Source organism: Scomber japonicus, chromosome 10, assembly GCF_027409825.1.
Source record: "Scomber japonicus isolate fScoJap1 chromosome 10, fScoJap1.pri, whole genome shotgun sequence".
Lineage (NCBI taxonomy): Eukaryota > Metazoa > Chordata > Actinopteri > Scombriformes > Scombridae > Scomber > Scomber japonicus.
Genome location: NC_070587.1, coordinates 36,187,026 through 36,214,525, shown reverse-complemented (window position 1 = coordinate 36,214,525; position 27,500 = coordinate 36,187,026). Strand labels below are relative to the sequence as shown.

General features: G+C 42.0%; 1 protein-coding gene across 1 annotated transcript in view; it reads left to right on the top strand.

Annotated features, from left to right (window-relative positions):
* The first annotated feature begins 18,575 nt into the window (after positions 1–18,575).
* LOC128366999 (protein NLRC3-like) overlaps positions 18,576–27,500 on the top strand; it is a 16,947-nt gene continuing 8,022 nt past the window's right edge. The window contains exons 1-5 of the mRNA XM_053327756.1: positions 18,576–18,728; positions 20,372–20,473; positions 22,365–22,470; positions 22,583–22,849; positions 22,961–24,485. Coding sequence (XP_053183731.1) covers positions 18,576–18,728; positions 20,372–20,473; positions 22,365–22,470; positions 22,583–22,849; positions 22,961–24,485 — 2,153 coding nt within the window. The remainder of the gene's footprint in view (positions 18,729–20,371; positions 20,474–22,364; positions 22,471–22,582; positions 22,850–22,960; positions 24,486–27,500) is intronic.

The window sequence follows — 27,500 nt, the reverse complement described above, 5'->3', positions numbered from 1 at the left end:
TCTGTCCAGTCTTAAACTGGGACTTTGTGTTGCAGCTTTCTCTTTGTGTCTTTGCCCACTGGGCCACAAGCTTCATGTCTAGAAGTGACTTTAACATCTGCTGTGTGTCTTCTTCTCCACATCCTCTAATCTCCCAGCTGATCCGTCCACATCCAGCACAAAGGATCAGCTGGATCCTGATGATCCAGAGAGGCTGAAACAGCAGCAGCAGCTTGAGTGCAGAGAGAATGTGACCGGGATCAGTTACCGGCAGGTACAACCAATACAAATGTCCATTTTTCATTCAACACTCTTAAACCTGATTTGCTGTCATCTGTGTGATCTTCAAGCTGTCGTTTCTTCTCCTCTCACTCATCTGTGAAGCCACCAGCTGCTGTATAACGTAGTCTAGCAGCATCATTTCACTGCACAATGTAAAGTTAAAGAAGTAATGACTAAACAGTAAAGAGTGCAGGTGGAGTAGAAACTGAAGCAGTGAGGATCCTGTCAGCTGTACCACTGTGAAGGTGAGTTGCTCAGTTTCTCTAACTAATGTTGTCACTTTCTCCATTTTAGGACTTCACACCCAAAGTGCTGACTGAGTCTGCAAACATTTCATACAGGTAACTAAAACAGATGCTTCACTGATGAATCAGACAGTTGGTTGTATCTCAGATTCAGTTCTGTCAGATGGGAGGAGTTGTACTTCAGAGCTGAGGCCAAATATTCAACCCTCAACCTCATCGGCTCCTTTCAGTGATGATGCTTCACTTTCACTTCAAACTCCTGCAGCTGCTGCTTCACTCACATCTCATCCAGCTGTTCAGTTTGGTCTCCAGCTTTTGAAACACTACAGCAACTTTACTTTTTATTCATTCAAACCAAGAAAAAGTTTGTGTTGTGTGATCAGCTCCTCTGTGTCCTCCAGGTTCAGCTGTCCTGGTCCAGGTGTGTTCAGGTGTACTTTGACTGGACTGGTGTTTGGTACGGTTCAGGAGGCGGAGCTACAGTACAGGACTGTCCAATGGGACGAAAGACTTCTACAACCAGCTGGCAAGACGGCTGCAGGTCCGCTGTTCAACATCCACAGTCCTGACGGTGCTGTCAGTCAGCTCCACCTGCCACACTGTGAAATCATGGATGGTAAGATGATTATTGTGCTTTGTGAGTTTTATTAAAACAATAATAAGACTCCTGTTAGCGCCTCCTACAAGCTGCAGAGTTCACTACAACCACAAGATGAACAAACACTGATGATTTAACAGTTCTTTAATCTCACCAACGTCGGAGCTAAACATTTACAGTTCACCCTGAGAGAGGCCGATGAGGAAAGTGAAAAGGGTTCATCATCTGGGGAAATAAATGTGTTCATTACATTTTTGGGAATGACATTGTAAAGCAATACAGCGTTTGCTCAGGTTTAGAGTTATGATAGTAAAAGAACTCACATGCCCCATTCAATTAAAGCTAGACTGTCCATTGAAATGTAATTTTTCTTCATTTCATACAAGTCTGATTTTGTATCAAAAGAGACATTTTTTAATTTTTCTCCTCAAGATGACTCAAAATCCCTCACTGGCTTCCCACCCACCAACACTGACAGTTGTGTTGGATGATTTGTCCAGCATGTCCAAACTGTTTAATTCCTCACTGACCAAACTGAGAATCCTACACATCAAGTAAAATGAGTACTAACATATATTGAGGTTGTTGTTAGTAACATAAATGTTTTTTCACAGCTCCGCTTCCTAAAGGTCTGCTGTCTGTCGTCCACATCACTGATGATGGAATGAGCATCCTGGAGCCGCTGGAGATTACAGACACTCATGTGGTTGTGAACGTCCCTCACTTCTCTCGCCTGGGCCTCGCCAGGAAACGTTTTAAGAGGCGCATCACACGACCAATTAGGGCCCAGGTTCTGCTGTTCCTCCGACCTCCGGATGATGATGATGATCAAATACTTGATGTATTTCTGCTGCAGGGCAACATTCCTCTGAGCGAGGTAAAAGTATCTGTCATACAATATGTGCTTACCATCAGCCTTGTTTTATACCATAGCTGCTTCTACAACAGTCCTGCTTCTCTTCTCTATACCTCTTAAACCTTTTCAAGCTGTGGTAAGAAAAGTGTGATTGTCCAATCTGAAGTGGACATCTTCCGAATAATGTATTATTATTGTCTGCCACAGTGTCACTTGTGATTCCACCATCAAATGTAGTAAAATGTAACTGTGGACTAAATTGATATAGAAATCTAGGTATTCAATATGGCAGCGTATTAATGCCATCATGACATTTTACTTTTCTGGTTTTAGATACATTTTTCATATTCATGTTTATCTCATGGAGTGATAAAAGGAGAAACAAACATTACAGTTTTATAAGATGCCACCACAGTGGACACTTGTTTATTTCCACCAGCATGTCTAGATTCATCTCTAGATGTCCAGCATGTACAATAACAAAATATGAATAACTCAGAGAATTCATTGTCTATCTCACTGTGAATAAACGCCTCAATAATCATGCTGTGTTACTGAAGGTTGCCGCCCAACAAGGAGAAGCTGAGAACATTAAGATCTCTTCTCACCGTGATCTCATCCTTGGTCAAATCTACAGCGTTCACTGTGAACCTGCCATCAGAATCCAGCCTAAAGTGAGTCTGATACACTTTTAATGGTAACAAACTTTATTATTATATGTTCAATTTTATTGGATGTTAACATTTACAACAGGTATGAAAATGATGCTTTACTTCTGGTTTTCAGCGTGTACGGTTTTGCACAAAGCTTGGACCAAACTTCTACCCAACGTTTGAGGTTTTCCTAAAAAAAAAACAAAAGAAAGTGACTTTGAAGGTCAAAGACCAAGAGCAGACACAAATATCGAATTGGAAGGTGAAACTGACAGGTAAAGCTTTCACCCTGCTGCAGTACTTGATGCTTGACCTCATGTCTGAGGGTTTGCCCCCAGTTCAATCAGGAGAGACCAGAGAATCAAGTAAAACAGTTGTTTATATTTATGATTAGGTATTATCAAAGTCTTTTGCACCTGGACTCTGCAGGGAGATTTTGATAGATAGACCCCCCCCCTTGGAGTCCAGACACTGGTGATGGTAGCTGATGACAGGAAGAAACCTCGGGCAGAACCGGTCTCTAGGTGAACGGCCATCTGCCTCGACCGGTTGGGATGACGATGACAACCTGACTTCTGCTGACACTGATCGAACTGATGAGGTTGATGTTGCAGACCTGCCAACATGTACTGTATGCATTTTGCATAGTGGTCACACATTTTGACCTCCTAGTACGCTTGTACGATTCCATGTTCTAAAGTACGCATATTGTTTGATCTCGCATTTCGCCAGTTTCAGTCAAGTTGTCACCAGGTTATCACTGAAGATCTGTGCGTAAGCAGAGTGCTTTTTGCCAATCAGAGTGAATCAAGTAAAAGAGTTGTTTATTATACAGATGCCATTTATGATTAGATATTGTCAAAGTCTTTTGCACCTGGACTCTGCAGGGAGATTTTGATAGATAGTGCCTCCGACCAATCATAGCGCTTAATTTTCACCCAACCACCCTGCCTCACCTAGCTTCGTACCTCAGTTCAGTTCAGATAGCCGGTCCCCTTTCGCCTATTAAGCTGATAACATTGAAAAGGTAAAATTAAGACGTTGAGATATTAACCACTGGTCAAGGTTACAAGGTTCATCTATTCAATGTGTGTTGCAATGGTAACCGTCACGTTTCCCTGTATTCTTTGGATTTCCGAAATTTCCATACCGTCTTCTACCACTTATCCTGGTGGGGTTGGGGGGGCAGCAGCCTAAACAGAGAAGCCCACACTTCCCTCTCCCCAGCCACTTCGTCCAGCCCGAGGCGTTGCCAGGCCAGGTGAGAGACATAGTCTCTCCAGCGTGTCCTGGGTCTCCTACCGGTGGAACGGGCCCTGAACACCTCACCAGGGAGGCGTCTGGGAGGCATCCTAACTAGATGCCCAAGCCACCTCTTCTGGCTCCTCTCCTCCCGGACGACCAAGCTTCTCACCCTAAATATGTATTTAAAATAAATAATAATAATAAATAACTGAATTATTTCTAAATAAATAATAAAAAAAAACAAGTGCAGTCGTTAATGCAGTCCTTTAACTGAGGCTAAACCTGCAGCTCAAGTGACGACATAAATTAATTATTTTAGTGAAAAAAAACAACACAAAATGCAAATTAATTAACCTGTGGCTCAAGATCAGAACATAAATAATAGAAAAAGTAAAAACACTTCTAACATAAATATAAATAAATAAATGCAGGCAGGAGCTTAAAACTGAATCTCAACATTTTTTTTTATTTCCTCCTCGCACTGCTACTGTCCGGGACCTTCTTCCTCCAAGCCGCGGCCATCTGTCTTTTGACGGTAGCCGAAGTATAAATACAGCCGACTTGGTGCTTTTAGACGGGGGGAAAGTTTTGGGGGGCTTGCCTCCTTCAGCCGTCATACAGCCTGCAGAGCTACCTGCTTGTAACAGCAACCGGAGGAGTACGGGAGGGGCACGCAACCTGAGAGACCTCCATTCTCTCTCTGACGAGACGCCACATAAAAAAAAACAAAAAACGCTCATACCGCAGGAACAGTATGACTAAAAAATTTTAGTGGTTTTGAAACCGTGACTTAAAACCCTCAATGGGCTAGCTCCTCCCCTGTTAGAGGAATTTTTTAAACGGAGAGACAACACACTCACCACCAGATCTGCCACCAGAGGGGACTGTGAGGTGCAGTTCAGACTGTCAAGGGCAGTGCATGTTAGTCTTCCAACTCCGATCAGAGATAGTTCCACTTTTATTGCATTTAAAAAACATCTTAAAGAATGGTTACTGTCCCACCAAATTTGCACCCATGAATAACATTCTGACTAGCACTTTAATACAGTATTACTGTAGCCTTTATTTGTTGCTATATCACATCCTGTACTGTATCCTATGATAGAATTGCTGCTGATCATTGTGCCTTCTTTTATATTTATGCAGGTAACAATACCACGCAGCGTTACCACTAGCTGCGTGGTATTGTTATCTGTTGTCTGTATCCTATCCTTTGTTGTCTGTATCTTATAATTGCTGCTAACATTGTGCCTTCTTTTATATATGTATATATTTTTATTTTTTTTATATTTTAAGTTGTTCGTTTTTATTGTATGTCTGTCTGTCTTTTAATGTGAGGACTACGGGTGGAAATTAGCCTTGAGCTAAACCCGTTATATTTACGAGACGTCATTGCACTAATTGTACATTAATATACATTGTCCTCGGCAAATAAACGATAAAATAAAATAAAAAATAAAAATAAAAAAAGACCGTGGTATACCTTGAAACCGGTAACCGGCCCATGCCTAGTGTAGAGCTGGTCCACTAACCCTAACCCTGGACGAAAACCACACTGCTCCTCCTGAATCCGAGGTTCAACTATCTGATGGACCCTCCTCTCTAGTACCTCCGAATAGACCTTATCAGGTAGGCTGAGGAGTGTGATCCCCCTATAGTTGGAACACACCCTCCAGTCCCCCTTCTTAAAAAGAGGGACCACCACCCCAGTCTGCCAATTCAGAGGCACTGCCCCCGATGTCCTCGTGGATCTCATCCACCCCCCGGGCCCTGCCACCGAGGAGCTTTTTGACCACCTCGGCGACCTCAGCCCCAGAGATAGGAGAGACCACACCCGAGTCCCCAGGCCCTGCTTCCTTACTGGAAGGCGTGTCAGTGAGATTTCTTCCACCGATCCACAACGTCCCGAGTCGAGGTCAGCAGCGCACCGTCCCCACTGTACACAGTGGGTTTTTTTTTTGATTATTTTATTTTCAGTTTTGTATAATATACCAACAGTATAGACATAGATACAACAAGAGAAAGAAAGAAAGATACAGCCCCCCAACCCTCTCCACCAGGGGAGGAAAAAAATAAATAAAATAAAATAAAATAAAAAAATAAAACAACAACATACAGTCAGTGTGTGAAGTTAGTACAAACAACTACATTAAGTACTTGGTGCAGGAGATGGATCAATATGGTCTAAGTATGGCTACCAAATTTTTAAAAAGGTGTCATAACGCTTTCTGAGACAATATGTGATTTTTTCAAGAGGGATGCAGTTATTAATTTCCAAAGACCACCCATCAATAGAAACACGGGCATCAGATTTCCAAGACACTGCAATGCACTTCTTTGCCACACATAGGGCAACACCCATAAATTTGAATTGAGCATTGTTAAGAGAGTCTCGAATACATGTAAAGTTTCCCAATAAACACAGTTCAGGGTCCATTGGAACATTGACTCCTGTGATCTTGGTTAAAGTGGAGCAGATATCATTCCAGAAAGGCCTCACTTTAGTACATTGCCAGGTACAGTGCAGAAAGGAACCCACTTCAGTTTTACATCTGAAGCACTTATCTGACAGGTCATTTTTGAACGAGTGTAGCTTTTCTGGGGTAAGATAAAGCTGATGTAAAAAATTATAGTTATTCAGTCTATACCGGGCGTTGATAGTAGCTGATGAGCTGTTAACCCATAACTGCCCATAACTGCTCATCAATTGCAACATTAAGATCTGACTCCCATTTCAGTCTAGACTTATGCAAGCCTGGTTTCTGACCCTTATTCATCAACAGGTGATACATTTTAGAAATGAATTTACATGTGTTCCCTTCATAGAGAAATTTCTCAATATCATTCATGACAGGCAATATCATTTCAGGGCCTAGATTAGCCCTCAGGAAGGATCTTATCTGAAGATAACAAAAGAAAGTCTGATTGGGCAAGCTATATTTCCTCTTCAGGTGTTCAAATGACATTAAAAGTCCCTTGTCAAAGCAGTCTTCCAAGTGATGGATTCCTTTCACATGCCATATATCCAGAATCTTATTGTCCAGAGTCATGGGTATGAGTTCATTTTGCGTTAAAGGCGTTTTAGGTGACAAGCCCACCTTCAATGCCATATTTTTATGGACCTCATACCAGACATTGATCAGGTGCCTCAGTATGGGGTTATGTGTCCTCTTGATAATGGTTCCAGGATTGTACTTATAAATGAAGTGTCCATTGGTGTCTTCTTTTAGGGGGTGTAGTCCGATTTGTACCCAAGAAGGGGTGTCACTGTCCTGAAAAAAGGAGGAAAATGAACCTCATCTGAGCTGCCAAGTAGTAGTCTTTAAAACTGGGGAGCCGAAGTCCCCCTGAACCATAGTCCCATGTTAACTTTGCCATGGATATCCGGGGCACTTTACAATTCCATATGAATTGCCTAACATGTCCATTGAGAGTTTTAAAAAACGATTGTGGTAATGGAATGGGCAGGGATTGGAACACATATTGCAATCTCGGTTGTATATTCATTTTAATACAATTAACTCTGCCAATTAAGGTAAGCGGCAAACCCATCCACCTAGACAAATCATCTTCAATCTTACCAAGCAGTGGGAGATAATTCAATTTATATAAGTGCTTTAGGTTATTGTCTACCATTATTCCCAGGTATTTTATGCCATCTATAGGCCATTTGAATGGACTCGTACACTGGAGGTTGGAATGATCAAAATTTGTCAATGGAATAATTTCACTTTTTTCCAGATTCACCTTATAGCCTGAGATATTGCCATAGGTATTTAATATTATTTGTAATTTAGAGAGAGAATTACAAGGGTCTTTTAAGTATAAAATAATATCATCTGCCATGAGGTTAATCTTATGAACCGTTTGACCCGCCTGAAAGCCCTTAATATCAGGATCCTGTCTTATTGCCTCAGCTAAAGGCTCTATTGCTAGGACAAAGAGTGCTGGGGACAAAGGACATCCCTGTCGACTCGACCTGCTCAAATGAAATGTAGTTGATGCCTGCCCATTGGTGCTGACTTTTGCCTGGGGTTTATGGTAGAGAGTCTGAACCCAATTAATAAATGACTGGCCGAACCCAAACTTGGCCAACACTTTAAATAAAAAGGGCCACTCTAACCTATCAAAGGCCTTTTCAGCATCCAAAGCCACAGCTATACTGGGTTCCATTTCAGATTTTGCTAAGTGAATGATATTAAAAAGTCTACACAGATTATTAGCTGAGAAGCGCTTTGAAATAAAGCCACATTGGCCAATTCTGTTTGCCATGGCTTTTGAAATCAATTTGTAGTCAGTATTTAACAATGAAATTGGCCGATATGAAGAGCACTTCAATGGATCTCTATTTTTTTATGAATCACAGTAATTATGGCTATAGAGAATGAATCAGGGAGTGTTTGAGTCTCAGAGGCTAAATTGATGACATCCATAAGAAGTGGGAGGAGTAAGTCCTTGAATTCCCTGTAAAAATCTGGAGGAAACCCATCTTCTCCCGGTGATTTACCTGCTTGTAAGGAGCCCAGAGCCTTTTCAATTTCTTTTAATGTGAAAGGTAAATCAAGACTATTTCGGTCTTCCTGACCAAGTTTGGGCAGTTCAATTGTGGACAGGAAGTCATCAATGTTACTCAGGCTTTCTGGTGGTTCTGATGTATATAATTGTGTATAAAATTGTCTGAATGAGTCATTAATTTCGGTTGGGTTATATGATACAGAGCCTGTATCAGTTTCAATTGAGTTAATTGTCCTAGAACTTTCCTCTCTTCTTAGTTGCCAAGACAGAATTTTGTGTGCCTTCTCCCCCAATTCGTAATATTTTTGTTTGCTTCTCAAAATGTTCTTTTCAATTTTATAAGTATGTAAAGTATTATATTGAAGCTTTTTATTTACTAACAACTGGTGTACGTCCTTAGATTTGGATTGTTGAAATTCTTTTTCTAGTTTTAAAATGTCTGTTTCCAATTCTTCTAATTCTGCCATGTACTTCTTTTTGATACTTTTGGTGTAAGAGATTATTTGTCCTCTTAAAAAGGTCTTTAGCGTGTCCCATAATATGAAACTATTGGGGGAAGAGGCACAATTTGTTTCACAGAACAGCCCAATCTGATCCCTTATGAATTTGCAAAAATCCGGTTTTTGGAGGAGAGTAGGGTTTAGACGCCATCTATATGTACTTGTAGCCTTTTCTGGCATATAAATGGATAGGGTCAGGGGTGAGTGATCTGATAGTATTCTAGATAAGTACTCAGATTCTACTGCCCTGTGAACTAGCTGCGTCGACATCAAGAAAAGATCAATACGAGTAAAAGAGTAATCTCGGGTTTGAGGGTGCATTTGTCTCCACACATCAATTAAGTTTAGTTCCTTCATGAATTCTATGGTAATTTTAGCTGCTTTAGATTTAGACACTGACAAAGCTGACTTATCTAGGAGAGGGTCCAAACAAAAATTAAAATCACCCCCTATAAGAATATTTTTCCCTCCCCCTGACACCTTTAAGAATATATCTTGAACAAATGAATCATCATCGTAATTAGGAGCGTATAGATTTAAGAGAGTCCAGGGTTCTGAGTAAATCTGACAGTTCACTAAAACATACCTCCCCAGCGTATCAACAACAGTTTCTCCAAACGTTACAGGAGTGTTCTTATTTATTAAAACAGCTACTCCCCTAGCTTTAGAGTTAAAAGATGATGATATTACATGTCCTACCCAATCCCTTTTCAATTTCTTATGTTCCAATGTAGTCAAATGGGTTTCTTGTATAAAGGCAATGTCAATTTTCAGTTTCTTCAAGTGTGTTAAGACCCTTTTCCGTTTGACTGGTCCGTTTAAACCATTTACATTAAAGCTCACAAATTTCACCACTCTATTCATTAATAGTGTGTCATTTTACAAATATATTGTCCATTCCACAGGACAGAGATACAACCAAGTGACATAAAGTAAAGCACTGACCATATAAAAGAAAACAAACAACCAAACAGAGGAGAAGAACAGAACAGAGTCCCTCTCTCTCTCCCTCCCTTCCACCCCGCCTTGCGCCTACTGGAACCTGGCACATAGCATCCCATTATTAAATCAAAGGAGCTGCTGGGCAGGTAACTACTAAACTATTACCACCAGCTCCTCCCCGCAACACTGTAATAACTTGAACTGTATGATACCGCGAAATAAGCCTTAAACAATATCAGCATCTCAGGCTGTGTGGACATGGCAGCAATTTTAAACGGGCCATAGTGATAACACATATATAAATAGACAATAGTCTGTAAAGAGTCCCGATGCTACAAATGGCAGTTTGGCAGCTGCATTGAATAGTTGCCTCACCTTGGCACAGCCGTGAATTGAGTGAAAAGTACGTCAGTGTACTCTCCTTCTCGTGCATTGTTTTTCTCCAGGGATCTCGGCGCTTTCGTCGCGTCCGTGAAGACCCTGGGTTCTCCACCGTCTTGGGGGTAAACATACAGCTTAGCTGGGTAGCGTAGGCTGTGTTTTATTCCTTTCTCGCGCAGAGCCTGTAGCACTTCTTTAAAGGCGCGACGTTGGGCCATGACCTCGCTGGTGTAGTCCGGGAAGATAAGGACCTTGCCTCCCCTATGCTCCATGGACTGTTGTCGACCAAGGCGAAGAATCAGTTCCTTCTCTTGGAAATGATGAATGCGTGCCAGGATGGTACACGGTCTGGCGCCAGTGGCTGGTTTCGGCTGGAGGGATCGGTGCGCCCTGTCAACTTTAACTGGTTGCGGAAAGTGTTCCTCGCCAAGCAGTTCGGGGATCAGCCTGGATACAAACTCCGTAGGCTTCTTCCTCACCTTCCGCTATCCCCACGATTTTAATGTTGTGCCGCCGGGAGCGAGCCTCCAGATCAAGCACCTTGTTGCGAAGTTGAGCGTTTTGTCCCACCAGCTCTGCGCACTTTGTCTCGAGTGCCGACATGCGAATGTCAAGGTTGCTGGAAGCTCCCTCCTGGTCAACCATCCGGGCTTGTAGGTCGGCCTGCATGGCTGAGAGTGACTGAAACTTAGCCTCAAAGGCATCAAAACGTTCATTAATGCAGCGCAGGACCGACTCTGATACATCTTTGCACAGCTCCTTACACATATCATAGGTTTTATCCGGAGGCGCGTTCAGCTTAGTGGGAGAGTCGCTAGCATGGCTAACATTACAGCTAATGGCGTTAGCTCTGCTGGCTCCAGTGGGTTGGCTATCGGTGGTTTTAGCCTTGCTGGAGGTGTTAGGCTTCGGCATGGTGGATTTCCAGTTCGTTATGGTCCTTAGGAAGATATATACCTACACTTACAGTGTAGTGAACCAAAAAGATGCGGTATAAAGACAATTATTTGAGTCGCGAAGAGGAGCACTGAAGAAATCCGTCTACATCAGTCGCATGCGCACTAGCGCCCCCCGTACACAGTGTTGACAGCGCACTGCTTCCCCCTCCTGAGACGTTGGATGGTGGTCCAGAATCTCTTCGAAGCCGTCCAGAAATAGTTCTCCATGGCCTCACCGAGCTCCTCCCATATCCGGGTTTTTGCCTCAATGACCGCCTTAGCTGCGCTCTGCTTGGTCTGTCAGTACCTGTCTGCTGCCTCCGGAGTCCCACAGACCAATAAGGTCCTATAGGACTCCTTCTTCATCTTGATGGCATCCCTCACCGCCGGTGTCCACCAGCCGGTTCGGGTATTGCCACCACGACAGGCACCGACCACCTTACGGCCACAGACTTCTTAATTGATGCCCTAGAAATGAAATGATGAGCTGTGAGAAAGATCAGAATGACTGAGGGATGAGAAATAAAACTATAGATGTGAGCATGTAAAAAAGATGCTCTTCCTGTCTGATCTTTCTCTGAGCTTCATTTGTAAAATTATTATTTTATTATTGTTATACCTGGACCTCCTACCTACTCTTTAAAGTGCAGCAACTAAAGCAGCATAAAGCTGCTGCTGTTTTCACATTCAGAGGTTTGAGCCTGAACTGCAGGTTGAGTGGAGGTGTGTGGGGAAGTTTATTAGTGCTGTTGAATGTAACCGCTGTGAAACTATCAGAAAATAATGTTTTATTGATCTGATTCAGCTGCTTTCTGACTGTCAGTGCTCCCTCTCTTCATTCACTCTCTAGCTCGCTTCACCACAGCTAACACAACAGCGTCCTGTAGCCGCTTACTGACGGAGCAACTCTGGCCTCCATTCAGTGTCCAGACCTTTATACACAACAGAGAGGAGGAATAAAGTAGTAGTATTCCTGCAGTAGAACAGAGAGGAGGAATAAAGTAGTAGTATTCCTGCAGTGGACTGTGGTGGTCCTCCTACGTCAGATCAATGAATGAATGACCCACTGATCTTAAGAGGAATCTCATCATGTCCCAACACAATCATGAATTACAACTTACATCATGTAAATGAGCCACATTCCTATCCGTTCTCCGCACATCGTTTCTTCATTCATATATGAGTATCATTTTATACGTTCACGCTTCTGTAGGTTAAAGTGTCTGAGGATTCTTGAAATACATTTTAGAAACAAGGTATGTTATGAATGACAGTGTGGCTCTGCATTTTAATGAGCATAAGCATGATGTTAGCCATCTCAGACATGTCAGATATACGGGCATACAGGTGGTTAATATGTCCAAACACTGAGGCAGTAGCTACAGACTGCTCCTCTAGACAGACCTTTTTTGGATTCATTTTGTGGAAACTCAGCTATCTGGATAGACCAATGCCCCCGTCTCCTGCCACATAGTGATTTTGATCAAATGTTCATCATTTTTGAAAAGGTCTCTGTTTAAAAGTGACAGTTGGGTTACTAAACAACAGTCTCTGGTTCTCTTCCAGGTCCAAGAAGTGGAAATCCACATAGGACCCTCCCAGACTCCCAGCAGAGGAATCAACCAGCTGAGGACATCGTCCGAGCAGAGAAGAAGCTGAGGAAGATTCGGACAAAGTTTGTTAGCAGAGTGTCTGAACCTAATGTAGACCAGCTTCTGGATAAACTTCTTGAGTTTGATGTTATAAATGATGGTGAAATGGAGTCGGCCAGAACAGGAACGCGAGCGGACAAAGCTCGTAAAGTGATCGACATGGTGCGAAGAAAAGGAAGTGATGCCAGCTCCTTTTTTATTGTTGCCCTCCGTGTGGTGGATCCAAATCTTTCCAGACTGCTCAACTTAAGCTGAGTGTGAAGATGAAACCGTATAACAGCTGACTGTTTCACTGTCTCAAGTTACCTATTTTCATCTTTAGCTTTCATCTGAAGCTAATATGAAGCTTCAGCGTCCAAATGAGTCAAATCTTCATCTTCTATGTTTCAACATTACAGTGTGTTTAGTAGCAAAGTCATCTTGTTACTACTAACGACTGTGTAAGATAATACGTGCTGTCCATTTAGTACGTTAATAATGAATATGTAATATGAGGGGTTTCAACTCCAGTGTGTAAAATACAGGGATGAGAAAATGTAAATATGTTATTTAGCACACGGATTGTGATGTACCAAACCTGAAGATAATGTTGCTACGGTAACTGTGTCTATAAATCAGGGGTGTATTGGCCATAGGGAGTACCGGGACTTTTTCCCGGTGGGCCGGTCAATAATGGGCCGGTGGCTGCCGTTTTTTTATTTTTTTTATTTGTTTATTTAGCTTGCCACATTAGAGGCCCATTGGCTTGTCTGTCTAAAGAATACCTGGCCCAGTGGCCCTATGATAGGCTACAGAGGCCCAGGAGTCCCACCCACGCTGGTTCTTGACCCCCCCCCCCCCAACCCCCCCTCGTCCAATCACCTTTGATGACAAGCAATCAGATGAGAGATAGTGAGAGATACTACTACAACAAAATGGACAATGCGGCTAAGAAAGAAAAGCTCTAGCAACCGACGCTGCTACAAGCAAAACAATTTCAGAAATGTTTGCTGCGGGGGCCAGCGTGGCCGGAGCGGCTTCAGGAGTGGGTCCCTCTCAGCAGCAGGTGTCGGACAGTGAGTCATGTGAGGCTCCCGCTGCCATGGTGGTGCAGGAGCAGGAGGTTGAGGAAGACTCTCCACCATGTGGAAGTGATGATAGAGTTTTAAGCAGGTGTGTGCCTGCAGCATGGTGTGGATAAACACATTCAATGTTCAGAACAGTTACTAACTGTCTATGAACTTTACTTAACATAATAAATAACAAACTCTGCATAGTGTGGTGTGTTACAACTAGGCCTGAATCTAGTTATCTAAAGTATTGGAAAACAATCATATTCATATACTATCCTGATTAATTGATTAGTTGCTTTTATTAACCACTGAACCACTATTTTCATCAAAGGATGCCACATAATTACAAATCTGCAAGCTTACAACTCACATGTTGCAATGTGATGTGGTTTGAGCATGTAGATCTGCTATTTTCACATTTTTTGATAATTTCTACCTATAATGACTTCCCCCAAATCAGGTCACTGGAGTTAGTGTTTTAAGTGTCAACATGCACCTTTCTTTGTGCCTATAGTCTAATATGTTCATGAAGGACATTGATCTAACAACATAACATATGTAGCCTATGATGCTTTACATGTTTATTTCAGTCAGTGTTTATGGTTGATTGCTCCTTCAACAGTTTCATATTATACAGTTAAAATTCAAGCCTATTCAAGTCTCCAGAATATAAGGGATATTGTTCAGTATACTACTGTTATTAAGGGCTTGTGTGTTAAAATGTACATCAACGTGAGTTGGCTCAGTATCTGCGCGTGGATTGTAGTGGACCGGTCTGGACCAAAAACTCCAGGGCTGAATTTTTGTCCCAGTCCAGGCCTGCTATAAATCATACCTTTTTGAAAGGCAGGTATTAACCTGCTGTTACTATGGAGACGAGGAGAAGGAGACACATGACCGAATACACACAGCATTGACTTTGTCACTAATAATCTCCCATATGTGGGTTTTTCTGGTAATATTAGTTTTTGTTCTAACTCAATATATTAGTGAACCTCTTCCACTAGAACCTGATCACATTTCTGCTCATCCAAACTCTCCATTAAGACACAAAACCCTCATTTAAATCCTGCTGTCTGCTCTTGTTGCTCCTGTTTTCATTAAGCAGTTATTCTTAGTAGATCACCTGCAAAACACAATCTATTGCTGTTTAGTTCCCACTATTTGGGATCTTAATAAATCAGGCCCTAAGAGGGAATCTGATGCTAAAAAGACTGTGAATGTGTCAGATATCACTGATATGACTAACTCACACTGCTGAAGCTCAATAGAAACTGATCAGAGACTTTAAATGACTGAATACATCCTCCATCACTGAACACTGGAAGCACATTGGAAGGAGATCTTTTAAAAACCATATGAGCAGTAAACCTCTTTCCTGCTCATATGGACACCTGATTGATGGTTTAAGAGACTGTGAAACTATTCTTCTTTAATTTGTGTGTGATTATGAAGATGATACAGAGAAATGATTTAGTCCTAGTTTAATATTTTTCATCAAAAGTATTTTTTTGTGTGGAGTGTAACTGTTAAATGGCTCCAGACTGTAAGATTTTTTCAGGATGGCTAAAGGTTGATTTAAACAAAGACACTGTTGGGTGTGTGTGTGTGTGTGTGTGTGTGTGTGTGTGTGTGTTTTATGGCTTGAGGAGCAGTTCAGCTCTTTAATCTCCATGAAGATGTTTTCAGGTTCAACTAAATATGTAAAAGCACAGTTTTCTCTAAAGGAGGTTGTTTCTGTGCTGCTGTAGTTTTGCTTTTTGCCAAAGTCTGATTTTTATATACTGATATGAATATATGATGAAAATATAAGCCAGCCATGTGATGAGAGAGCTTTTTTTGGGGGGGTGGAGGGGGGGGGGGGGGCAATAAGACATCACATCTGTCTCTTTTTTCTTCCTTCTTATCTGTGATCTGAATCTTCTTGAACTCTTCAGCAGTTTAGTTTCATCCTGTGTTGACAGAGATGGTGACAACAGATCAGTCTGCAAATGTTCTTCATAAAACCTCAACATACTATATTATATTTCTCTTAAAGCCAGAATGACAGTTTTCCATTTCCTCCTTCACCACTAATGTCCACCAGCAGATTGTTGGGACAGACACAGATGACTCTGGGCAGCTGGTGGCTGATGACTGCCATCAATCAATCTCAGGCCAAATCACAACAAAGTCATCATGAGGCTGAAACTGATCAGCTGATGAGGTTGAAGTGTTGCGTTGATGAATCTGAACACTGGGTGGCGATGTGGAGGAACAGCATCAATAAATCACTGAGCAGAGAAGGAGAACATTTAAACAGACAGCTGCACTATGATAGGCTGACAGTGAAGGTGTGTCAGCGTGCTATTGGTTAGACTTGACCAGGTGATGTGAACAGCTGATGTGTCAACTGATGCCCCAGAAATAACAGCAAGGAAAATATGAGCTTTGACAGAGATCAGTATGAGCTGTGAGAAGGATCAGAATGACTGAAGAATGAGAAATACAAGTATGAGGTGAGCAAACAAAGATGGACTTCCTGTCTGAACTTTAGCTAAGCTTCATACTCACTGCTTATTAAAGGATTCACATTTTCCCCTTTTATTGCTTTTATAAATGAAATCATGGTCAATATAACAAAAAAAGGAAGGAAGGAAGGAAGGAAGGAAGGAAGGAAGGGAGGGAGGAAGGAAGGGAGGGAGGGAGGAAGGGACGAAGGAAGGGAGGGAGGAAGGAAGGAAGGGAGGAAAGGAAGGAAGGACAGATGGAAGGAAGGAAGGAAGGACGGAAGAAAGGAAGGAAGGAAGGACAGATGGAGGGAGGAAGGGAGGAAGGAAGGAAGTTGTGTGTGTGTGAAATAGTGTGGATGTGAGTCAGAGTTAGAGTGAACATGTACTTTGACTTACAGTGTTTCAGTCAGTAAACAGAGGCAGCCTGCAGCCTTCCTTCCTTCCTTCCTTCCTTCCTTCCTTCCTCCCTTCCTTTCAATGAGTGTCCTATAAAGGGTTAAAGCACACTGATAAAGTGAAAAGTCAAATCTTTTCAATATAAAACCTATGTATGTATTTTCTCCACCAATGATGGACAATCACACGCATCACACACATCACACACATCACACACCACATACCACATACACAAACTCACACACGCACACACACATATACATACACACCCACACACACACACTCTCTCTCTCACACACACACACACACACTCACACCCCCCCCCCCCACACACACACACACTGTCATTTTATGTTTGCTCCTCCTCTTTCACCACACACACACACGTGACTTCCAGTAAAGAAGGAGGGAGTAGTCAAACAGGAAGTAACTTTAGACGCCATTTGCCAACAGAGCAGAAGAAGACAAAGCAGCTTTAAAGCAGGTGAGTGTTCATATTACTTAGTTTTATTTGATCAAACTGTGTCAGAGAAATCCTCAGCCAGTATGAAGTCACTGGGCCAGATGCAAGAAACACTCTTACACACAGATTGGTTCTTAAATCATACGTAAGACTGATATACGAAGATTTACCGTATTCACCAATCCTATTTGGGATTTAGTGTGTGAGGTAAGTCACAGCATGTGTGAGTGGTACAGACTAGTAGCAGAGGACTCACATGGTTAGGACTAGACAGGAAAAACACTTCTAGTCTTCTGGTTGCCATGGTAACCGACAGCTTTCTTCTTTTTCTCATGGCGACTTAAAACTTCACACTTTTGAATCAACTGGACTTCAGCTTCTTATCTTTAGTAAGGGTCCATGAAACTCACAGAGATGCAGTAAATGTAGTAATATAACAATAAAAGCCACAGCTGGGGTTGCCATCCGTCCTGTCTTGAGCTGATAAGGGACGCACTTTGTCCCGTATGGATCAATGAATAACAGGACGTTTTACATGAACATTTACCATAATCTTATTGCCCCGCCCTCTCCTGCTCTCTGACCAATGAGCTGACAGGAAGGAAGGAAGGAAGGAAGGAAGGACAGACAGATGGAAGGAAGGAAGGAAGGAAGGAAGGAAGGAAGGAAGGAAGGAAGGAAGGAAGGAAGGAAGGAAGGAAGAAAGGTGGGAAAGACAGACAGTGAAGGACAGATGGAAGGAAGGAAGGAAGGAAGGACAGACAGATGGAAGAAAGGAAGGAAGGAAGGAAGGACAGATGGAAGGAAGGAAGGAAGGAAGGAAGGACAGACAGATGGAAGAAAGGAAGGAAGGAAGGAAATAAGAAGGGAAGGAAGGTAAGATGGGCAAAAGGAAGGACAGATGGAAGAAAGGAAGGAAGGAAGGAGGGAAGAAAGGAAGGAAGGAAGGAAGGACAGATGGAAGAAAGGAAGGAAGGACAGAAGGAAGAAAGGAAGGAAGGACAGATGGAAGAAAGGAAGGAAGGAAGGAAGGAAGGAAGGAAGGAAGGAAGGAAGGAAGGTCAGACAGATGGAAGAAAGGAAGGAAGAAAGCTCAAAAGCTCAAAAGTGTCTCGACATGAAGAAGCTTTGAGCTTTTGACTTCATGAGTTCAATCTTTTTTTTCTTATTTACTACAACTGTACAGTCCTGTCATGACTTCTCAGCTGTGTCCAGGTATTGGGTAATACAGGTAGACGGATAACCATGATGTAACCAATCTGAGACAGGTAGCGTTCATGCGCGTGCAAGGGTCAAAACGAGGCCAGAGCTAGAAACGGACGAGAACCAGAACCAGAATTAGAAAACCACTGATCGCCTAAGCCACCGATTCTCCCAGTCATCAAAATGAGCGTTCTCCCCACATTTGATTTCAGTGACACCATCTACAGCACCGTCTGTAGGGGTACTCTTGCCAAACTGGACACACTCTATCACTCAGCTAGTCGCTTTGCCACTAATGCCCCCTTCAACACTCACCACTGCAGTCTTTACTCTCTGGTAGGTTGGCCCTCACTTCACACCAGCCGCCACATTCACTGGCTCACTCTTATCTACAAGACCATCCTACAACAGACTCCCCCCTACCTGTCTCACCTGCTGCACCGACTCCCTGTCACATATAGCACCCTGTCCTCTCTCACATCAAATTGGACACATTCATTTCCATCTCAGCCTTCAAAGAGGCCATCGCACACCTTTTCACAGACCTATGCAACTGCTTTCCCACAGCCTAACCATTTCTCTCAGTCTCCCACCTCGCCTGCCTGTATGTACACCCGTCCCGGCTGATAATAATAATAATTAAAGCTGCAAGCAGCGATGATCGGGCCCAAGCTCCCCCACCCCACCACGACTGAGCGAGACTTGCTGTTGAAGTCAAACCGTGCCAAAAAAATGCAAATTCACTTCAAAATGGCCGACTTCCTGTTGGAGTGAGGGTATGGGTCCAAGAGACTTTTTTGTGCGTCTATAGGTTATACATATGTGTAGCACATTTTGTTCATCTACGTCAATCTTAAGGGAGGGGCTCAATTTTCTTAATCTTCTATGGGGTGCAGTACCCCCATTTGGCCAGCAGTTCCTGTTTAATGGCGAAACGGCAAAATTCCTCACATCGCCACGAAGCAACCAAATCCCTAATCAGAAAGTCTTTGATCTTTTTTGAGCTTTTCATCTCCAGTGTCTGAAGATGTTTCTGAGTGAATTTGAAGTCGGTCGGATTAAATCCCTCGGACAAGTTCGTTAAAGTACGAGGAGTGGAAATTGCCAAAATCGCACATATTTTTCAAAATGGCCGACTTCCTGTTGGAGTGACGTCATGGGCCCCCTAGACTTTTTCGTTCATGTACGTCAATCTTTGACATTTTTATATTCGTTAGGGGGCGCTATTGAGCCATTTTGCGACGGCCCTCACCCCCCCCCCTCCCCCTCAAGAAGCTGGTGCTTCAGGCCATCGTTGAAAAAAAGAACCTGTTCTTAATTGATTCACCTGGTTAAATAAAGGTTTAATAATAAAAAATTACAATCCCAACACTGAGTATTAGGCTGCTTTAGTATTAAAGACAATAGAAACTATGATATAATGCAAGTTTACAATAGAAATATTTGGCTGAACCTTATATGGTGTTTTAAGATCATCATCCATGTTAGTTTACTCTTCTCTGGAACGCATTCATTTAGAACAGGTGGGATTCATCATGTTTACGACTGTTTCCTGCTGATACGACTGTTTGGTGAATCCGACGTGGCTCACTCTTAAAGGTCCACCGCACCAAAAAAACACATTTAAGAATAAAATATGAACATGTTCTTACATCTGGCCCAGAGTCTTTAAAAGTAGTTTCCTCTTTTCTTTTCCTGGTTTCTGTCTTCACAGCGATGTAATGTGATTAAAGTAGAGAGAAGTCACAGTTAAGAAGCACACACATGTTTATCTGAAGTCTGTTGGATTTAAACCAGAGTCAAAGTTTCTCTTTGTGATGACTAGAAAACACACATGGTTGTAGTTAAAGTCATGTAAACTAATAAGAAGCTACTAAGTTGAGAGGCAGGACTGGGTTTATTATACTGTGTATGTGTGTGTGTGTGTCTCCAGTGTTACTGGTTTACCTCTCAGACTCCAGAAGATGAAGAAAGAGGAGGAAGAGGAGGACGGAGCAGAGCCTCTAACATCCAGCTGTCTGTCTATGAAGAGTGACCGGTCTATAGAAGATCCTCCACACTTCAGTAATGAACCTGGACCCTCAGACACAAAGTAAGAGACTGTTTCTACTGTAAACTGAGCTGAAGATGATTCAGGTTTTAAATGTCATTTCATAAACTACATTACAACACTATTAGTGTTAAAAAGTCAGTCACTAATATATGTTGTAGTTAAAGTCATGTAATGTATAGGAAGCTGCTCACTTGAGAGGCAGGACTTGGTTTATTTTACTGTGTGTGTCTCCAGTGTTACTGGTTTACATCTTATCTACATCTGGAGAAAGAGGACAGAGCAGAGTCTGTAACATCTGACTGTCTGTCTATGAAAAGTGCCAACATTCACTTTCATTCAGCCCTTTCACACATGCTGCTGCTGCTGCACATACATGAACCACAACAGCAGGTCCACACAGAGACACTCACACAGTATGTGAGCCTAAGACCTACCACACTGTATTCAGAATTTATTATTACAATTTCAACTGAAGATCCAAAACATTAAAGTGAGGGTGCAACGCATGCTTTATTACCCTCATAGAAGTGCTGTTCTGATGATTGATGTGTTTTCATAGAAAACATATAACTGTCACAGTGTTATGACATCTGTATGTCAGTTCTGGATTACAAACAGGGGTTGGTGCTCTAAGAATATGGAGCCTGGCCACTGAGGAGGAGATTACACATTATGTACAATAAAGAGTTTAGTGACAAACTGACAGCTGTCTTGTGTTTACAGAGTCAGTGTTATAACAGAAGGACATGCAGATGTTCAGTTCCCATGGTAACTGACTCTGTGGTAACTGAGCCAGACTTTTAGTTTTCTCTCTTTCTGGAACTGATCATCCAGAGTTTCTCTGAGTCATCTCAGGGTGAACAAACTCTGAGTTTTCTCTAAATGTGCTTTCTTGACTAAAGCCCTGAGTGTATGTGCTGTCAGCTCTGAATGTAAACTGTGAAGAGAATCAAGATGAAGAACAAGTTCAAGGACTTAAAACTGACTGTAAAATCAACTGTTTCTTCCTGTTTTATGCAAATAGTCGACAAGTCTGAGAAACAAGTTTTGACCAAGGGGCCGCGTATCTTTTGGTCCTTCAGTGTTCTTTTCAGGAACGATTAAAAAAGAAACAAAAATCAGGGACCTTGAATAGGGACGAGGCAGAGTCATAAGAACAAGTCTCAGTGTTACTCACGATAAATAAAGTCTCAGTGTTACGATAAATAAAGTCTCAGTGTTACTCACGATAAATGAAGTCTCAGTGTTACTCACGATAAATGAAGTCTCAGTGTTACTCACGATAAATAAAGTCTCAGTGTTACTCACGATAAATAAAGTCTCAGTGTTACGATAAAGTCTCAGTGTTACGATAAAGTCTCAGTGTTACTCACGATAAATAAAGTCTCAGTGTTACTCACGATAAATAAAGTCTCAGTGTTACTCACGATAAATAAAGTCTCAGTGTTACGATAAATAAAGTCTCAGTGTTACTCACGATAAATAAAGTCTCAGTGTTACGATAAATAAAGTCTCAGTGTTACTCACGATAAATGAAGTCTCAGTTTTACGATAAATAAAGTCTCAGTGTTACGATAAATAAAGTCTCAGTGTTACTCACGATAAATAAAGTCTCAGTATTACGATAAATAAAGTCTCAGTGTTACTCACGATAAATAAAGTCTCAGTGTTACGATAAATACTGAGAGTCTGGACTGTTTATGAAGGGAAAGAGCTGCATGAAGCTTGTGAGCTGTCGGTTGGCCTCCACTGATGTCATGTGAAATAAAGAATGTGTTCATGTCCACAGAGAGAGGAAGAGGAGGGCTGTTTCTGTGGAGGAGCAGATGTCCTGCTGTTCTTTGTGTCAGGACGTCCTGAAGGATCCAGCCTCTACCAGCTGTGGATACTGGTTCTGCAGACAGTGCATCATCTCATACTGGGACCAGTCTGCTTCATCAGGACACCCCTCCTGTCCCCAGTGTGGAAAAAGATCCAGGATCAGAGCTGGACTGCAGACAAGCAGCCAGACCAGCACTGTACAAAGTAAGACTGAAGATCTGTCTGCTGATGTCATCATCTCTGAAAACAGGAATCTACCTCCTCTATCCTACTGAACATATATTTATAATGATACCTTCTTTTTCTTCTCTTTCAGCAGAAAGTGGTCTGCAGGAGCTTTTAGATGAACATCAGATCAGTCTGAGCAGCACATGTGAATGTGTGACTCAAGGAACTGATGAAGCAGGAACTAAAACCTTCCTCATCAGGGTCTTCACTGAGGTCCACATCACAGAGGGACAGAGTGAAGAGGTTAATACCCAACATGAGGTGAGGCAGCTTGAAACAGCTTCCAAGATGAAGACCCTCCATGACGCTCCAATCAAGTGTCAGGACATCTTTAAAGTCTTACCTGACCAACAGGAAACTGAAGAGGTTCATACCCAACATGAGGTGAGGCCGCTTGAAACAGCTTCCAAGATGAAGACCCTTCATGACGCTCCAACCAAGGATCAGGACATCTGTGAAGTCTTACACAGAGTCAGAGTGGTTCTGATGAACGGCGTCGCTGGCGTTGGAAAAACCTTCTCAGTGCTGAAGTTCACTCTGGACTGGGCACAGCGCTCCAACAACCAAGATATCAGTCTGCTGATTCTGTTCTCGTTCAGGTCGCTGAACTTGATCAAAGATGAGCAGTACAGTCTGCTCATGCTGATCCGTGTTTTCTATCCAACATTACAGAAGCTCACAGCAGAGAAGCTCGCTGGCTGTAAAGTTCTGTTCATCTTTGACGGCCTGGATGAAAGCAGACTTTCACTGGATTTCAACAACAGTGAGGTCGTGTCTGATGTCACACAGAAGTCATCAGTCAGCGTGCTGCTGACAAACCTCATCAAGGGGAAGCTGCTTCCCTCGGCTCTCATCTGGATAACTACCAGACCTGCAGCAGCCAATCAGATCCCTCCTTCATGTGTGGACAGGGTAACAGAAGTACGAGGCTTCACTCACCCCCAGAAGGAGGAGTACTTCAGGAGGAGATTCAGTGATGAAGAGCAGTCCAGCACAATCATCTCACACATCAAGACATCCAGGAGCCTCCACATCATGTGTCACATACCAGTCTTCTGCTGGATCACTGCTACAGTTCTGGACCACATGTTGACTACAGACCAGAGAGGAGAGCTGCCCAAGACCCTGACTGACATGTACTCACACTTCCTGCTGGTTCAGACAAAGAGGAAGAAGAACAAGTATGATGAGGGACATGAGACGAGTCCACAGGAGTTGACGGAGGCTGACAGGAACCTTCTTCTGAAGCTGGGGAGGCTGGCGTTTGAACAACTGGAGAAAGGAAACATCATGTTCTACCAAGAAGACCTGGAGCAGTGTGGTCTTGATGTCACAGAGGCCTCGGTGTTATCAGGAGTTTGTACAGAGATCTTCAAAACAGAGAGTGTGATCTTCCAGAAACCAGTCTACAGCTTTGTTCATCTGAGCGTTCAGGAGTTTCTGGCTGCAGTCTACATGTACCACTGTTACACCACCAGGAAGACAAAGGTACTGGAGGACTTCCTGGGACGATACTACAGTTACTTATCTCTGGATCACTTCCTGAAGAGAGCCATGCAGGAATCTCTCAAGAGTAAAAATGGCCACCTGGACCTGTTTGTCCGCTTCCTTCATGGCCTCTCTCTGGAGTCCAACCAGAGTCTCTTAGGAGGCCTGCTGGGTCAGACAGACAACAGTCCAGAAACCATCCAGAGAGTCATCAACAACCTGAAGAAGATGAACAGTGATTATATCTCTCCTGACAGAAGCATCAACATCTTCCACTGTCTGATGGAGATGAACGACCGCTCAGTACATCAGGAGATCCAAGAGTTCCTGAAGTCAGAGAACAGATCAGAGAAGGAACTCTCCGTGATCCACTGCTCAGCTCTGGCCTACATGCTGCAGATGTCAGAGGAGGTTCTGGATGAGTTGGACCTGAAGAAGTACAACACATCAGAACAGGGACGACGGAGACTGATCCCAGCTGTGAGGAACTGCAGAAAGGCTCGGTAAGTCCAGATGTGATTAACATTATAAATCAGTGTAGATTACTAGTTTAGTTCTTCAAATATAAATAATATAAATGTTTTATTATAGTTAAAATAGTTGTTTATATGTGAAATAACATGTCAGTTATATTTAGTCTCAGATGTGTAAATAATGTTGATGTTTATAGCTGTTAAGTTAATGAACAGTTATTCTTTTTATTTCTAGTTATTATTGGATTTGACAGTGTTTTCTTCTCTTTCTGATACCCTGATAACATCTTTCTGATGACATCATGTTAAAATAATTCAACCTTATTGGTTTGTTCATTGTGTTTTTGCTGAATCAGTTTTTCAGATTCTCAGGAAAGAAAGTGGACACTAAACATCTAAATATTGAATACATTCATATTTATTTATTTTTTAATAGAGTCATCAGGCTGAAGCATCAGCTGGGCTTTGGGCTGGATCACCTTATCAAAGCTGGCCTGCTCAGTGTCTCCCTCTCTCTTCCACCAGCAACATCTCTTTTCTTTCTTTGCTTCATGTGTTTGTTATTGTCTAGCACACATTTCCCCCCCATCCATGCACTTCCCTACACTACTGATTCTACACATTACACATGGAGTTTACATTTAGTTTGTTAATAACTTACTTTAATACATTATTTTAGTTTTTGAGATTCAAACATGTGTTCTCCTTGTTAGTCTGAACCTTGAGCCACTTCATGATAATATGTTGTAATATTTGTGTCATTACAGACTTACTGCCTTTAGTCTCTCAGACACTGACTGTGAAGTTGTGACCTCAGCTGTGAAGTCCAACCCTCATCTGACAGAGCTGCATCTATGGCTCAACATCCTGTCTGGTTCATCAGAGAAGCTTCTGTCTGCTGTACAGGAGAGTCCAAACTGTAAACTGGCTCTGAAGTGAGTTCACTGACTGTAACTTTGATAGATATTTTCTTTTTTTTTTAATTCACATCCTTCACTGTTTGGTTCATAATTTTCAGGATTATCTTGAATAATAATAATAATAATCTAAGAGATTAAACTAAATAATGAGCATGACAGGTTTCTTTATTGCACACTAAGAATAACAAACATATCAATCATAAGCCGATCAGTGATGAATAACAGCGTTACTTTTTTCAATAACGAGTAATGAAATTAATTACTGTTTCGTCCGTTACAACAAAAAAATGAGGAAGATGAAGTCCTTAATGATGAAGATGAAGTCCTCACCGATGAAGATGAAGTCCTTAATGATGAAGATGTTCTGAATGAATGAAAGGAAACTAAAGTGAAAGACGAAGCATGAAAATAATTGTTTCCTGTCCAGAATCATCAGTATCAGAGGAGCATGGTCAGCTCTGTACAAATGTTGGAAATCAAATAAAAAAACTCTAACAGTGAAGTTTACTATTTAGCCTAGCAGCTACGTACATGCAGCGCTAGCTAGAAAGCTTACTGCTGAATCACTGGAACCCAAATACAAAGTTAAATGCTGCATAGAAACAACCTTCAAAATGACTTTATGAAAAGCTCTTGTGATAGATGTTACCTGTGAGCAAGGAAAGATGCTTACTTACTTACTGGAAATCTTTAGAGTGGACATGTTTCATGAACATTGTTTGATGAAGAAACAAAACAGAGCGAGGAAGCATCTTCTCTCAGAGAAGATCTTTGGCTGGACACAGACTGCGGCTCACTGAACCAGAATCAACGTTAATTAGGACAGCTGATCTCATCAGTGTGTGACTTGACTTTTGAACAAAGGCTAGGTAAAACTATTGCTGCTTGAAGAGAGGAAGTTAAAGTGATGCAGACAGCAACGCAGCTACAATATCTAGATAGAAATCCAAGTACAAGGCTACTAATATTTGCACACACATGTTCCCACAGCAGCAGAGAGCAGTCACGCTGACTGAACACTGCTTCAATGAACAGGCTTCAATTGATAAACATGCAGTGAGTACAACAGCAGACTGAGCTGGTTGACAAAGCCTGATACTTGACATTTCTCCCAAGAGTCAAATACTTGAATCTGAATCATCCTGATATGCAGCAGCTCTGAAAGCACTGAGCAGAGAGAGAGAAACATTTAAAAAGACAGCTGCAATATGATAGGCTGACAAAGAAGGTGTGTCAGCGTGCTATTGGTTAGATGTGAGCAGGTGATGTGAACAGCTGACGTCTTAATTGATGATCCAGAATTGACAAAAAGGTAATGAGTTGTGAGAAGAATCAGAATCACTGAGGGATGAGAAATCAAACTATAGATGTGAGCTTGTAAAAAAGATGCTCTTCCTGTCTGAACTTTCTCTGAGCTTCATTTTTACATTTAAGGAATAAAATGCATCAGAAAAAATACATTTAATAAAAAGATGATGTGAAGAAAAAATGTTCATCAAAATAATGAGCATCAAACTGTTTGATCATCAAATGCATGAAGTAAATATAAAGTTTCCTCTTTCATGATAACATATGTTGGAATATTTGTGTCATTACAGACTTCAGGACTGTGGACTCTCAGAGACTGACTGTGAAGTTTTGGCCTCAGCTCTGAAGTGCAACCCCTCCCATCTGACAGAACTGGACCTGAGTAGAAACAAACTGTCTGATTCATCAGTGAAGCTGCTGTCTGCTGGACTGGAGAGTCCAAACTGTGGACTGAAGACTCTGATGTGAGTTCACTGACTGTAGCTTTGGTAGATTTATTTCTTTTTATTAAATTTAAATTCTTTAGTGAAGTTTCAAATGTTTGGTTCATAATTTTCAGGATTTGCTGAACACAAATGTGTAGAATGTAAATGTTTTCAGGAATTTAAAATCCACAGTGTTGTTGTGAGTAAAAATGACTTCCAGAGTGTAAACTAATATGAGGCTTCAGCAGTCTGAGTTCCACACATCAAGTAAGTATGTTTGTGTTTCTTCAGTGTTTCCTTGCTGAGCTGCAGTGGAGGGATCCAAACTCAAAGAGGGAATTTAGTTCTAAATATTCTGTTTCAAACTCATCAAGTTTACTTGATGAAGGCGA